At 38.3% G+C, this 16,509-nt stretch overlaps 1 protein-coding gene across 25 annotated transcripts in view; it reads left to right on the forward strand.

Moving 5' to 3' along the window:
• The first annotated feature begins 6,863 nt into the window (after positions 1-6,863).
• Positions 6,864-16,509, forward strand: part of PCM1 (pericentriolar material 1) — a 42,288-nt gene continuing 32,642 nt past the window's right edge. For 5 of the 25 annotated variants that reach the window (XM_050710408.1, XM_050710409.1, XM_035541754.2 and 2 more), the window contains exons 1-5: positions 7,130-7,316; positions 10,896-11,014; positions 11,631-11,876; positions 12,923-13,195; positions 13,758-13,928. In XM_050710408.1, coding sequence (XP_050566365.1) covers positions 10,919-11,014; positions 11,631-11,876; positions 12,923-13,195; positions 13,758-13,928 — 786 coding nt within the window. In that variant the 5' untranslated portion in view covers positions 7,130-7,316; positions 10,896-10,918. Of the gene's footprint in view, positions 7,317-10,895; positions 11,015-11,630; positions 11,877-12,922; positions 13,196-13,757; positions 13,929-14,111; positions 14,229-16,509 lie in introns of all 25 variants that reach the window. The other 20 variants (XM_050710410.1, XM_035541843.2, XM_035541877.2 and 17 more) reach the window with 12 other exon arrangements.

Here is a 16,509-nt window from a genome sequence, read left to right on the forward strand (position 1 = left end):
CAGGAATGTTACTGAGGAGTTGCAGCTATCAACTCTGAATTGCAACATAAGAAGGAGAAGATGGTAATTTTGTGCCTAACACAGCACTCCTGAAATAAAAATAGACCAAAAAGAACAAAGAATCATCCACTTTCTTTCATTGCTGTGATCCAGGAAATTGGTCTCAGCATGACATTCAGCTTTCCTGAACCAGAACCTAAATCTCTTAGGCTTCAGAGCTATAGGGAGCTTATCTGACCTGACTGATCTAGAAGGAAAACACTCTCAGACTATAGGTTACAGTTTAGAGCTGATAAAATATAAAGAAATCTGCTTAAAACAAACAAACGAGGAAACGTAATACAGACAAAGCCAAAGGGAACAGGAAAAAAGGAAAAAGAATGCTGTTTGATGTAGGTATTTTTTATCTCAATTGGAAGGCACCCAAAAACACAGTCTCAGTGACTTGGTTTGACATATCACTTTCTAAGTAAGCTTGTTAGAGCCAGATGAATACAACAAATATATATTTTTAAGATGTTATTTGTTTTGCATGTTTGCCTTCCTTCTGTTATGCTGGCTCTTTCCAAACAGTTCAACAAATGAGAACTCTTATCAGAATGCTTCTGGATGAAGAGAACTCTTAAGGAAATAGTGAACAAAAGCAATAAAAGGAGTTTTACGTTCCACAACTATAAATACTCAAACTGTCAACTTACTTTTGAAAACTAATACTTGTGGAACACTTCCTTTAAATAATTTTTGGTGTCATATTTGGAATCTCTTTACCTGGCAGTATTTCTCTTTACTCATTACATTACATCCTAACTTCAAATTCTGAATTTCAAGTATTTAATAATTGGAATAAATTATAATAAATAAGATAAAATTATAATAAATTCAAAAGAAGTATGCAACAATTCATTTTTACTGGGAATCTTACTATGGTTAATGACTTTGGTAGGAGGGAGATACCTGTTGATAGTGGGACTCCTGACTTAGTTCAGGAAAGTATAGTGTGACTCACTGGGTGGGCTCTGGACTGAGAAAGTGGAAAAAGTCATGGTATGTTAAACTCTGACTGAAAAACTTTAAACTCTGAGCATTCAAACAATTTATTGAGGGCTACAAGCAGATACTCCATCACTTCAAGTCTTCAAACAAAGACGAGATGGCTAAAATCTCTGGCTGTTTTTCAGTTAAACATAACTGAACTCAGAACAAGAAATTATATATGGCAGTGAGTCAGATCTGTATTCAAGAGGCCTATAGGCTGCACATCATTGGAGCGATTTTGCAAGAATAGACATATTAAATAGAAGACTCTTAAAGACTATACAAATGGAAGTCATATAAGCACAAAAGGAAAAGAGAAAGGTCTTGGAGTCTTTCTCTGACCTATCAGATATAACAAATACTGAAAACTGGCAAATGTCATAAACCTCAACATGGCCAGTAATGACCTGGCTGTTCAAAGAAAACTTACTCAGATTTGCTCTTCTTGGGAGAGTTTGCACAGAAGTAAAACAAAATATAGCAAGGATTGTTAATTACTTTTCTATCATTTTTTTTGTAAGTATTTAAAGAATAAAATGCTGTTCCTCACTTTTACACTAACTCAATATGTTTATTACCTCCCATAAGTACAGCAAAAACAGTTGTATTGAATCTTTGCTCTTTTGTGGATGTTTTAAAAAAATAGCTAACAAAAGAAAGCTGTGGTCTTTGTTCCCATTATATTCCAACTCTCGGCTGAGTACTTCCTGAGGTATTTTATCTGACAGAAGTTAAACAGCTTATAAAATCAGTAAACACAAGATAATGTGTTCATAATATCATCCTTTTCTCAAAGGAAATTGCAAGCACACAAAAAACTTTAATAGTATACTGAACATCATCTTTCCATGATAAGCTCTAATGCAGGTGTTTAAATGCTATTTATAAAAGGTAAAGATTATTTTTTTTCTCATGTGTATGATTTTTATCCAGGAAAGTTTTAGATCACCTTCAAACATCATGTAGAAATGTGGGAGGGTCAAAGATTGTACAGCCATGACACGGTAACTCAGTGCTTGCCAAAATGTTCTTTCATTCCATCTGTTACAAATTAATTTGTTTATGCTCTTCTCTGCATTGTTTTATTTTGTGTAATGCTAAGGATGAAACAGAAAACATGTAACAGTCTCCTTTCAGTTGAATTAAGTTCTGCTGTGTGGAAGAGTATATGATAGATAAAGGACTTGCTCAAGATCTCAGTGCAAGAGCCAGGAAGAGAGAACAGTCTGTAATCTTCTACCTTATTTACAAGAACAGCTTAGATACCTTGCCTTCTCCTAACTGTCTCCTTTCCCTAGGAGGCTTCCCGTTGACCTCAATTTTTCTTTTGTTCTCTCCAAAGACACCTTTCACCTATATTCTACCTTGCAAATCATATCATCTCTGTAGAAAAGTGAACCAACTAATTTCTCTGCAGTATATGTCAACTCAGTCTTGTTTTCCATTAGTGCCATCTCTAAGCAGTAGTACAGATTATATCACATAGCACCAAATCTCTACTACTCCTCTTATCATCAGCCAAAAAAAAAAAAAAGGAACGACAAGAGCAAATTTATTGGAAAAATGATTTAGATTACAAAGTTATTTAAAACACTTCAAAGTTATTCCATTTTCAAACCTTGCATTGTCATTGGATGTGCTGGGTCATCATATTTCACTCAACTACTTCTACAGAAAAAAAAAATGGAAGAAAGCATCTACAACCCCCTCCTCTTAGAATGAACTCTCAAATGGTTGTACAGTATCTTTCATTCTCTACACTCAGAACCAAGGAAAATAAAAAGCTAACAATGATGGATTTAATTGCAAAATGGAAAAAAAAATCTGGGGCTGGGCAGGGAGGCAGGAGAACTTTTGATTCTGGACTTTTCTTTATAATATATGAAGGGGTTCCTTACTTCTTTCATATTCTTGTCCTTTGATTCAGCTCAGAGGGAGAAATTTATGAGGTATTTCCAACCTATGTAATCATTTAATCTTTCTCCTGATTATGTTTTTTTTGTTGTTGTTGTTGCTGTTTGTTTGTTTTCTTTCAGTCAAGCATGCATCTGGATTGTGATTCCAGAAATCTAAATAATGTGGAAGTGCCTAGACAATGTGATAATATACAATGACCATCCCATATATTATGAATTACAAGTTGTTGCTACTCACTTTTCTGAGGAATCTGCAGATATGCCTGTTTAACCCAAATCTGCCATTTCAGAATAACTGAAGTATTTTTTGTTTCTTTTTGGACTGCTTTTGTCAGCCAAGGAATAAACTGAAGATGGTGCTACTGAACTGGAAACAGAAAAAAAAAAAGAAAAAAGAAAAAAAAAGATTAGACTATATAACTAAGAGTGCAGTGTATCAAATGCAATATTAAACTAAACAACAAACAAAAAGGGAAATTCAGATTAAACACTGGATCTGTAGGCTGTTTGTGAAACTGTATCTGAAATTAGGAGTGGAATAGTAATTTATGACCTTGCTATCTTCTGTGTTATAGAGACCTCCTCTAAAATGTCTTCAAAATGGGCTCTTCAAAGTGGACAATGAAAATACTTATGGTCCTAGAGCTACAGAGAAACAGTGGTTCTCCTGATGTGTTTTGGTTGTGTGAAATGAGCATGTTTAATAAAACCAAACCGGTTATGCCTTGTGCCTCCACCTTGTCACTTTTTGCACCTAAGCATGATCTCAGTCACTAGCATTTTGCTAGAACACTTGGAATGTGCATAACAGCAAATATTACAGAGTGCTGAGATAACAGCAGTATCAAGTGGATTACCTTCTCCATCCTTACAGATTTGGTGAAGGTTTACAATGGGGATCCTGTCAATTCTTCAGCCAACATGCGGGTGTTTTTCCAAGGTCCAACCAGGTTAGCTATTTTAGCTAGTTTTGTAACTGCCAGTTACTTTTTCCTTTATTGCTTCTGATGGTTATTATGTGGATCACCAAAACTTGCTTTCTTCTTCACCAGTAATGAATTGTCTAATCCTTGGCTAGCCTAATGCTTGTTTTTGGGATTTTAAATGCCAATGCCTCTGCCTTATGCCTGCTTAATATATTATCAGGTCCCATAGGGATAAACAGACACTTTATCTTCCTGTATAAATCAACTCAAAACTCTTTGCTATTGCCTTAAGAGGAAAACATCTTTCCAATGTAATGTTATGCAAAAACAAAAAACAAATCAAATCAAACAAAAAACTTTAGTTTGGTGGCCTGATAGATGCTCTGTAGCCATATTATGGTAGTCTAAACATTTTTGGTCAGTTACATTTTTGCAGCAAAAGCATCTTTGCAACAAATCAGCAAAGAAGCTAACAATTACTACTATTACTCAAATGCTGTGTTAATTACTGCTTTTGTTTCAGTGCCCTTAAAAATCTTTCTCCCCAGCTTCTCACATCTCTGCAGTCTCAGTTAAACTTTAAACCTTCACTTCTTTTTGTCTCTAGTCTTCATATGCCTGTGTTTATTGTTATTATTATTGTTTTTTTTGGCTTTCTTTTCCTTCAGCCCGAAATAATAAAGTAAAATTAACAAGATAAGGCCAGCAGATGCACAAGGAAAAATCATCATGTCTCTGACATAGCTTTCAATACTAATTAAATTGAACTATCTCAAAAGATAATCCGTTCAGTTTCTGTGAGGGTGCATTCATTAGTATGTCTGCTGATGGCAGCACTTATAGCAGAGATCTTTGTAGGAGGAATTAGTTACTGTCAGTCTAGAAGCTCATTAGCGTTGACATGGGACTTCCCCCAAAAGGTATGTTTATTTTTTAATTAACAAGACATTCTTTAAGCCATATTGTTTTGGCTCACAGTTTTTCCCAAATCCTGAGATGTTATTTTATAACAGTAGTAGAAAACCATCTACAATAATGCCTCTTGCAGATCTAAGGTTCCTTATTGCACCCTTTTTTAGTCTACCACACACAATAAAAAATGGTATTGAGGAGCTGGTACTGTTTTATTTATTTGAAGCACCTTTTTAATTATTTTTTTAATTTCTATTTTTTATATAGTAACAAATTTGCAGCCAATTCCAGAAGAGGGACAGCAAAATAAAAAGAAGAAAAAAAATCATTCTCCAAATGTCAAGTGGGAATCAGAGTGATGATAATTTAAGCTCCTAGAAGAGACATACTACCAATATATGACATCCTATATTAAGGATGAGAAAATACACAGTTATGATACATAGAAGACTACAGTAAAGACATCGTTACTAAAACATTCTAATATCTATTTAATTTATTGGTTATCCTTAACAGCATATTATATTTTTATGTAAGACTTTTTTTTTTTTTTCAAGAAACAAAGAAGGAGCTGTATTTTAAGGATAAACCACAGTGACAAAAACGATTGTAGTCATTGTATTAAGGCATTTTTTTTCCTCTTAAATTCTGCTTCCACCTGCTGGGCAGTGAGAGGTATGCCACTGTGACAATAGCATCCTGCCAACAGGATTGCCAATACTGTGCTGAATATCCAGACATGGTACCTGAGGCCAGGATAAAAGGATGTTATAACTTTTATAACACTATATACACTATATTATATATACTATATATAACGTTTATAATACTCTAACATTATAACTAATAAGTTGCAATTATAACTTCAAAAAGCTGATAAATAAGCGGCAGAGCTGCAATGCAGATGAATAATATCTATTCCTTACACGTAGAGTGTCCAGAAAGTTGTTGTAGAATCTCATTAAAGTGATTTCACTTCTGGATATAGTCATGCCGCAATTGTAGAAATGTGAGCATAATGCTGTGATGACTGATGGGCTTATGCTCACCTTCCACACACATTTGGTGCTGTCCAGAGCTATTCCTTTGATGCCAGGGCATTTGCTGGAGAAAACAAAAATATTTTTATTGAAGTATTTTTGTTTCACAGATTTTTCCAGTGATTTTGTTCCCTTTCTGACTTAGAGAGAGATTAATGTGCCATCTATATTTTTGCTGGAGCAAAAAACATTGGCACAAGTATTAATGACTGGGAATTTAACTCTACTTCCAGGTGGTATCAGCAGAATGCCTCTAGCGCACCATGAACCTGGAGCTTTACTCAGATACTTAATGTTTCTGTTTTGGAGCTCAGCATAATGTATATCCTGAAAATGGTAGCTTATTTTTCCTGTTCTGACAATTGGACACACACTCCCGCCCACGATGACTGAAATACAAATCATATCAGCTTCTCAGAAAAAGAAATGGAAAATCCGGACTGCATTATGCAAGTCCAGGCACTGGAGGACTGATAATGAGAACTTGAAGCTACAGATTTATTGGCCAGCTGGGTGATCAGAGGGTAACAGTAAATGACGGCATGAATACTACCACAAAAAAAAAAAAAAGCCATTGTAAAAAATCCTGTTTTTTTTTTTTTTCCTATTTTCTTTTCCTCAGCAAAGTTCTAAGAACCCAGACCTGTAAACTCCAAGCCCTAAAGCAAGTCGCTAAGCGTGTACAGTTGCAATGCAGAAAAAGTAGAAAACGACATCAAACAGACTAAAATGACCTCCACCTTTCCCTGCTTTCCCTGCTCTATTTTTAGCTGGGAATTCCCAGAGATCAAACGAACACAACGCTGTGTGAGTCGGTACTGCCTTAAATAAAGGCTCTGGACCTCATCCGTGGCTCATGGTTTTGACGTCGTGATTTTACTAGTCTTCCTCCAGTTAGGAAAAATCATTTACAGACTTCATCACTGTTTTCATGTTTTATTTTAGAACCAAAACGAGCCCGACGCTTCACAGGCAGCCCCAAGCCAGCTCCCGCTAACCCCGCCACCGCGCTGAGTGCCGTCCTGACTGGAAAACTACATCTCCCAGGAGGCGTTGCGGCCAGATAGCCCAGGCGCGGGCGCGCTCTCCTCGCGCGGTGCACGCTGGGACTTGGAGTTTCAGCCCTCCCGCCCTTCCACCGCGCTGCGCAGGACTCTCCGCCCAGAGGCGCGCAGAAGCGCGGGAAACTCCGTCCTCCGCGCCCTGACGTCACGTAGCCAGTCCCGGGCGGCGCACCCGCATCGCGGAAGGCCACCTTCCAGCCGCGTTACTACAGCAACGGTGCGTATCCATCCGCCGCGCCCGCCTCCCGCACCGTGGCGGCGCCTCCAAGATGGCGGCGGCGGCGGCGGTTGGGGCCGGGTTGTGAGGCCCGCGGGCAGCGCCGCGCTCCGGAGCCCGCCGCTCCTCCCCGCTGCTGGAAGGCGACACCCGCGGCCGGGGCTGGAGGAGCGACCGGGCCCGGGCCGCCACCCCTCCGCCGCGGGGTGAGGCTGCGGGGCCAGGCGGGGGCCGCCCGCTCCGCGCTGCCCGGCGGCGGGAGGAGGCCGCGGGGCGGGCCCCGGGCTGCCGCAGGCTGCGCTGCTCCGGGGCTGGGTGAGGGCCGGGTGAGGGCTCGGGGGGCTTCTCCCTCGGCTGCTGCCGCTTGGCCGTGCCGTGAGCTTGGAGGGGCTGTGCGGGAGTTTGGTGAGCTCAGGCTCGCCGAGGAGCTAAATTTAAAGCCGGGTGTGCGGCCGGCTTCGGTCTGTGTGGCCCTGTGAGGGATTTTTATTATAACTGTTGGGTTTTGCTGTTAACCTTTTTCTTTCCAAAGTTCCAAAATGAAGGGCTTTTCGGGGGTATTGCAGTTGGGATGAGTGCTGTTGGGAGAACATGCCAGCAGATCTGTTGTAGATAAAAATACTGAAAAAAAAAAAAAATTCTAAATTTGTATCTTTACTATATTAGTATCTCTTGTGATACTTCTAAGCAATTTTTATATTGCTGTAGCATGCACAAAATGTGTGTGATCCTAATCGTGTAAATGCTCTGACAGGTAAAAGTTTTGACCGTGATCTTCCATGTTACCTTATTATTACTGTAGTAAATGTACTTGAGAGGTGTTTTTTTTCAAGTTCCTGATAATTACTGTAAGGCAGTATGCACATGCTCAAGCGCAGCTTTTGTACAGATTCCCTAATGTGCAAGGAGCTAAGACTGCGAATGGGTTGCTGGATGCAGAAATAGAATGATGGGAGGGCACCAGAGCTTTTGTAAGAGGATTTCGTCCGGCTGGTGAAATGTAAAGTAAGGCAAACCACAAATCAGTGAAGTGTGAGGGATAAAAAGCACAGCTGCTTATGTGAGTTTCATTTCCAAGAAGAACGCTGGCTGAGCTTCCATGTTATTATAACTGAGGTGAAGAGAGAAAATAATGTAGCTCAGTGATCATAAGCCCATTCGAATATAACTTATTCGGAAACATGAAGAACAAAATATGAATGCTTAGAGACTTGCCGTCTGAGAAGGACACGGTTCTGTTAATATATTTTTCTTAAAATTCACTTGCTGAAAGTAATCGGGTTACTGTTATTTTTGAGCTGTATTTAGTAGAATACGTTGGCATATGCCCGGGGTTCTTATTTGAGAAGACTGTTCAGAATATTGCATCTGTGGTAGTGAATTTACTTCACAATTGATTAGAAATTCTTAGAACAAGGGTAGGTGAAAATAGCTTTTGTGGAAATTTTAAATGACATAAATGTGAACGTTTATTTGTATTATGTGTAGAAAAATATTGCCACTTATTGTTTTTGCATGGAAGGTAGGAAAAATCGCCTTTGCTACAGTTTCAGTAGAATTATATAAGAGTATTATGAGGAAACGGCTTACTGAATCTGACTGTAAACCCAGATGGTCTCTGAGCTTGTCAAGATGAACTCGTTATGCTTAGCGGTGTAGGGCAGGTTGGAGTGCCAGTGGAAATGTCGGGTCTTGCACATCTGCACAGCTGAACAGGCCTTCTGTAACTGGAGAAAGTTTTTATAAAACAGCTGTTGCTAAAATAAGCTAAATTGATAACTATGTTTTTGCTTTGAGGGCTTGTCAAATTTACCTTGAGTTGGTGGAGGAGTTTCTCTGTGAACTTTTTGTAGGATAGTTGCACCTCCGTGTGTAAACAAACACACTGTGGAAGGGCATCGTGTTTTTATTTTCTAAATTAATCTGACAGTTCCCCTGGATGAAAGTGGCACAGAAGGTGTGTTTGTATAGATCTGTCTCGGTTTTGCTCTTACTGATGGCATGGTTTTTATTTGCTTTCCCGGAGCCTACAGCTAGAGCTTTTAGAGCCGTATGACTAGCCAGACTGGGGAACTGATCCACTTAAATGTTCATCCGGGGTTTTTGCTTGTTTGGTTTGTTTGTTGGCTGGACTAGTTTATAGGTGGTGCCCTCTGGTTGCTTGGACTTGTGAACGCTTGCCTTGGGACAAAGAAGGGATATGAATGGGTGTGCAAGCACAGTGGGGCTCAGATTGCCACTTTCCAAAGTAGCAGGCGGTAATTATATGGGTATTGTGATTCTGATTGTGGGTGCAGAAGCAGAATAGTCCTGAAGTGTGTTAGCATGACTGAGGTTGATCCACTGCCAAGTAGAGAGGTGGTTGTGGTGGAATGAGCGTACCTTGTAGATCCCGTTTTCTAAATGGTGTAGCAGTAATAAGGTGTGTTTGCATACAAATACTGCTTCGTGCAATTCCACCTACTGTCGTTTGCTGTACGCTGTGATTTTGGTGAAATACTATATATGTAAATGACATAGGTGTACTAGTACGGCCTTTTAAATGTCAGCTTCTCCCCCCCCCCCTGCATCCTGGAACTGATTATAAAGATGTTTCTTAGATACTTCTTAAAATTTTGAGTTTTAGGTGATTTCTTCAGCTGCATGCTGTGAAGTCTCGGTGTGAAAATTCCTACTAGATAGGATGTAGAAAAATGCTTAGAAATGAACAGTCAATTTTCTGCATTTTTCAGTTAAAGATAAAACAATGATCATGGGCTAATATTGTAGTTAAACCCTCCCGGAGAAAGTATTTACAAGATGGTTTCTCTTCTACCTCTGTAAAGAACTTTGTGTTATAAAGCTGTTATGAGGAGCAAGTTTGTAGCTATGAGCAGTGGACCTGTGTGAGCAGCAGTTAGGATACACAGCTCTTGTTGCAGCCTGATGGTACGTACAGCTATGTATTCTGCCTCCTGTTGAGCAGGGTAATCTAATTTTTGTGCTACAAAGGAATACTTTGTTTCTGACCTTTCAGCTTTAACAATTTTTAAAATTACTATTTGTGTCAAAACTAGTAGTGAATGTGAGAATTCCTAAGGTATAGGTTGCTTATGCTGTACGGAATGAGACTGTTAATGAGAACAGCAAAGCTCTACGAGAACCATTTCTTTAACTAGACGCTATTATGTCAGTGGCATGGCACTACTAGCTTAAATAACTTAACCTGTAGTAAAGAACATAACAGACTTCCTGTTGATGTCCATTTTCTATGTATTGTATCGACATGTATTGCCTTCGGTACTCTGTCAGCTTCTTAATGTTGAAACAAATGGAGAACTTCGACATACAGGAGGTGACTTTGGAGGTTGAGTATCGAATAGACACCACTGTGGACCTGAAAGTGCAGGCTAGATGAATCCCAGAGTGGTCTTTGCAAGCTCTCTGCAGTGTACTTTTAAAGTGAGGAATATTAAGATCCTCAACCATTGTTTACTTCCTAAGAGCAATGATTTAAAAGGAAAAGCAAAAGGGGTGTAAAATAATATAAAGCTGAGCAAAATGTATGCAAGCACATAAAACCAACACTCCCCTCGCACAGCTTCTTGATTAATTTTTAATGCCAGTATCTGTGTTCTTCTCACTGTTACATTTTTAGTTATAGGGGTTTTAGTTTCCTAAAACAACTTTGTGTTTTCATTTTATTACAGATATGTAGTTGTCACCTCAGATTAGAGATCTCAATGTAAAATATTCTATATGAACGGATTTTAATGTAGCCTGTTCCTCTCAACTATTTCTTTTAGATTCTTTTTAGTGGGTGCTTATCATGGCAACAGGAGGCGGTCCATTTGAAGAAGGCATGAATGATCAGGACTTGCCCAGCTGGAGCAATGAGAGCCTTGATGACCGGCTGAACAACACGGTATACTTCACCTTAGCTCTCGGTTGTCGTTTTATGCTGTATGTTAAAATTAATAAGTAGATTCTGTTACGCAGGCAACAATGGAAAAACCTAAGTCTTTTCAGTACAGCTTTTCAGGTAAGTATCTACAAAACCGTGAAATCTAAGTAAGTGAGGTAGACAGGAGTGAGCAATGTGTATAATTCAGAGGTTGTGAAAAATGTAGATGTGTTTATGGGAAGCATTTTGTGTAAAATAAAATAGCTAGGCAGAAAAGCATGTTAGCTATCATTAGAAGTGAAAACTTCTCAATTTCAAAAGTTCTAAACTGCTTAAGAGTCTTTGCCAAAGAAGAGAGACATTTTTAGCTTTATTGTAAGCTAATTAAATGCATAGCGAGATGATAAAAGTTTAAAATTTCCGGACAAGCTATTCTGAATTTAAGCAATGGAGAAAATGATACTTTGTAATGTGACATTTGCTCTAGGAATTTTAGTAGCAGTGCATGTTTTGGTATCGCTCTTTTTTTTACTTTTAAAAGAGAAGTAAAATCCCTTTCACTGCATTAAACATTTGCTATCCACACAGACAGAAAGTAAATATGACTACTACTTCCTTTCATTTCCTTTGCTTTAAGGACTGGGGAAGTCAACAGAAAAAAGCAAACAGATCATCAGAAAAAAACAAGAAGAAGCTTGGTGGGGATACTGAAACGAGGCTTACTAATGATATATCTCCAGAATCTTCACCTGGAATGGGACGACGGAAGACCAGGACTCCTCATAGTTTTCCTCATGCACGATACATGACCCAGATGTCTGTTCCAGAGCAGGCTGAACTAGAAAGACTTAAACAAAGAATAAACTTCAGTGATCTGGATCAGGTTTGTGTGAATACCAGCTTCCACTGTAAATGTGACTACAAAATTTGTTCAGCTATCTCTTGATAATTCAACAAATGAATTAAGAAAGCTCTCATAAGCAACTTAGATTAAAAAAAAAATCTCATGTTCTGTGGGAGCCAAATCACAGTTCCAGTTCTGAACTTGAGGAAGCTGGAAAGTTGAGGGCCATGGCTTTTCTATGCCTGAGGGTATGCCAACAGTCTTTACTTTGTCTCAATTATTAACAAATGCCTGTGTCCTTAAATCAGTATTTATTACTCGTCATACTTGTCTGCCACTTGAAAATGTCTGTTATCTTATTTGAAAGTATGTTCTTCAAGTGGCATAGTTTGTGATTCTGACCACTGCTATCCTTGTGGATTAAGCAGAAGAGCAGCATTAAGAACTGCTGCTCTGTAGTACAGCGAAAGGTGCATCATGAATTCTTGAGCCATAACTGCTTCTTTGGGAATATTGGCATATTCAGCCTTCCCTTGCCCAAAACAATGGGAAGTGAGGGATTATCTCACTGGCAACGAAGCGATAAATTTGTGCTAACAGTTTCAGAATAGAGGCTTGTTAATCGTTGCTAAAGCTTGCTGTTAACTTGTTTGGGTTGTGAAGATTATCTTTCAAATCTGATTCATTGTTTTGACTTAGACTATAAAAACCGGCAGAGCTGCTTCCAGAAATGTATGTTATTGGAACAAGTTGGTGTTCAGAAGTTTTTGAAGAAAAGCTGAAGTATGAGATCATATTCTGCAAGCTTATGCTATTCTTGTTTGTTTTTATTATTCTCTCAAATACCTGGAGAAGTAGGATGCCATTCATTTTAGCAAAGGTGGAGGCCACAGCAAGGTTGAGGAGCTAAGCTCTGTGTGGGACTGCAGAGCCCTTCTGCTTCTCAGCTGTTCTGGGAGGGTGGGATGCTTTCTGAAAACTATGACAGAAACCACTGGCACTGTCTTGATTAGTGAAACTAATCAGAGCTGAGAATATATTGGAGAAAAAATAAAGCAATTGTTCTTTGTTTTGTTTGTTTATAGAGAAGCATTGGAAGTGATTCTCAAGGCAGGGCAACGGCTGCTAACAACAAACGTCAACTTAATGAAAACAAAAAACCATTCAACTTCTTGTCACTGCAGATAAACACTAACAAAAGCAAAGGTCCTGCGTCAGATTCCCAAAAAAAGGAAAGCGGGATACCGTTGCAATGTAAAGAGTTGTTTGAAGCTGCTCTAAGCAAGGATTTCTTGCAGAATTGTCAACTCTCTGTTCAAGAAGATGGAAGAGGAGAACCAGCTATGGATAGCAGCCAGGTACTGTTTAGCCTGTAAGGTCTACAGAATAAGCGCTCTTCAAAAGGTTTTAATGACCCTATTACTTTTCCGTGCATCTTTCTAAATTTCCAGTATAACTGTTGTAGTTAAACTTTTATTGGATGTACTTATTATTAAATACTGTTCTACAAGGCAACCTGAGGAAAAGATGAAACCAAGTTTAAAGTATTGTCCATTAGAACTTACTGTACACTTATTACAGTCTTAAAAAAAATTAATTTTCATCATAGAAGTTGGTTCTCTGTTACACAGTTCCAGGAGATAGTCTCGTAGTTCAGTATTTTCATATGTTAGTAGTATCAGCTCAATTCTGTTAAGGCTATGTCGACAAGAAGCCTTGTGCTTCAGCACTTCATGCATGCATATATTCTCGTTATAAAGGCTTTTGACTTATAAGCACATTTATGTAAGTGGTTAAATGATTGGAAGTACAGTATGTCACCCTATTGCTGCTACTTTACTGTTGCTGTCACCATGTTGTGTGCATTACAGACCTTACAGCTGTAGCTGAATGCATTCAGTAATTTCAGTGTCTTTACAGATTGTGAGCAGACTAGTTCAAATTCGCGACTATATTGCTAAGGCCAGCTCCATGCGGGATGATCTTGTAGAGAAAAATGAAAGATCGGCCAATGTTGAGCGTTTATCACACCTTATAGATCACCTTAAAGAGCAGGAGAAATCCTATCTGAAATTTTTGCAAAAGATGCTTGTAAGTTTGAGAACATAATATATTTGTTTCTGCACTGTAAGACTTGATTATTATAAGGAGTTGACTGTTGCTGTTTTGATGGTGCTACTGGGGCTGTTGGTTTTTGAGGTGTAGTACCTTCCATAATTCATTTTTACCACCCCATTTGTATAGCTCTTGATTTATGCCGCTGAAATATTTCAGGCTAGAGAAAATGAGGAGGAGGATGTTCGGACTATAGCTTCAGCTGTGAGATCTGGTTCTGTAGGTGAGAGCACATCGCTAAACACTGATGTGCAGTCTGAGGCTTCAGATACCATGGTAAGCTGCTTTTTAGTAATTTAGTAATTAAAGTGCTAGAAGTGAAGGCTCGTGTGGGTTTTATTTTGTTTTTTCCTCCTGATTGTTGTGACAGTGATATGATCTGCAGTTCAATTCAAAAATATTAAATCCCCTAACCTTCTGTTCAGGAGGTATACGTGCACGTGGGACTTTCTTCAATATGAATTTAAAAAATAACACTTCTGTCACAACAATATCTCTTGATAATTTTTCTTTAATCTTTGTTCAAAGGAGATTGAAGGGTTAAATGTGTATTTCGGTAAAGGTATGCACGGAACTGATGTAGGAAGGAATAGTTTTCTGTGTGACTTTTCACCTCTAAGTTTTTCTGTTGGTGGGAAAACTTACTGGTGTTGGGTAGGGATGAGAGGGTTATAAATGAGTGATGAGTGGGCCATTGGTCAAACAGTTTCCTAGTCACATGGTAGAAATACTGGCCAAACACAGAAGTTTCTCTTTTTTTTTAAGAGAGATGGGCACCTGTTAGAAAATGTTTTCTGAATTAATCCTGAAATGCACAGACCACCATCTTTCCTATCTATAAAACCTCTATATCACAAGCAGCTCTTGTAGTAGACAAGTGAAAGTGCTGTCCTGTGTTCTATGTCTTCCAATGCACTGAGGAAAAATAATAGCTGGTGCTCTTGTACCCGGTTAGTACTCAGTGCTCTACAAATGGTAAGAACTGAAGTGCTTAGACGTAAAACAACAGTTAAGATCTTAAGGGATCTTTGTAATTATGTTCTGAAATAATTTTTGTTGCCGTAAAGAAGTACAACTACAGACACGGAATAAGTATTTTTAACTTTATAAAATTTAATTTAAAAAAAAGTGGGAAAAAAACGGATTTCAAGAGGTATTAATATAAACGTGCATTTTTCTTCATCTTTGCAAAAGGAGTTCTAGTTTTCCATTTGGCTTCATTTTGCAGCTGATTTCTCTTTATATGCAGTTTAAATATATGCAGAATGAATGCTTCTGCTCTTGTGAAGTTGATTGCTATGTGGAGTTTCATTGTTACACGTTGTAAGAATGACTAAAAATATCTTTGCTCTTTAGTAGATTTTATTTGGTGGTAGTTTTCAGTATATGACAAGATACAAGCAGGTTGGTTTGCAGCTTAAAAATGTATGCTAAGCCGGAGTACAAAATCTAACATACTAATTATTTAATAAAGGAGGTATCTTTTAGTTTGAGCTTTTGGCCCTGCATTGAGGACAAACTGGGGAATTCAGCTTTACAAGAACAGGTTACAGACACTGATGTTAGAGCAAGCCCTAAAGAGAAAAGTGACAGAGCTGCTCTGAATGACAGGGAGATCTGGCCTCGTAGAATTAATAGCCAAAAACATGGATTGTCTTCTAAGGTACACCTCAAAATATTATTTTAGCCTCAGAAATATGATTTATACATGCTGATTTTATTTTTGTCCCTGTTAACCTGCTTCAAATGTATTTGTTACTTATTGTTGAATGTTTCCATTTGCCCAGCTTATCTGTATCTAGCTGTCTTTTCACTGAATTCATTTTCTTTACTTAGAGTTGTTTTCTTTGATGTTTGACAGCATTCTCTTCTCAAGTGTCCATACTGGTAGAGAAAATAATACCTGTAACATCTAACTAACTACATCAGCTGTACAAAAGGTGTTCTGATGGAGTGATAGATGACCCTTCCAAATTTTCTGTTCTCTTTCAAGGAAAGCATATTGTAAATTGGACTTCCAGACACTTGTTAAAGTAATTTTAGGAATTTGGGGGAAAAAATGAATTGGGCGGTTAGATGTCAGTTGTTCCATGTGTTTTGTAACAGCTTTTTATAAAAATCTCTGGTTGGAAGTTGAAGGCCAGAATGTCTTGGAGTCTAGAATTTGATATATTTCTAGCTTTTCTACACCTTTGTCTTTTCTTCTGATTAAAAGAATAAAATAGGCATTTTTCATAAATCAAACATTCAAATGTTTTGTCAAGCTTATCATTTTAATCGTAGACCTAAACTTGAAAAGTTTGTTTTTTAATGAACACAGGCAAATCTGGTACTTCATAGATCAAAGCTTAGGTTATTAATTAGGTGTGTGAGACTCAAGAGACCCAGAGTTTTTTCCTTTCTTCCCTCCATTCCTTTCCATGTTGATTTCATTGTGCCTCTACTCTGCTTTATACACTCAAGATAAAAACTTAGCAGGAAAGTTTAGTGCCAGTTGCAGCGCATGTTTTAGTGATGCTTCTCTGAGAAGCTGAGAATTCGAGATGTATTCTCCCTT

This window comes from Cygnus atratus, chromosome 4, assembly GCF_013377495.2.
Source record: "Cygnus atratus isolate AKBS03 ecotype Queensland, Australia chromosome 4, CAtr_DNAZoo_HiC_assembly, whole genome shotgun sequence".
Classification (NCBI taxonomy): domain Eukaryota; kingdom Metazoa; phylum Chordata; class Aves; order Anseriformes; family Anatidae; genus Cygnus; species Cygnus atratus.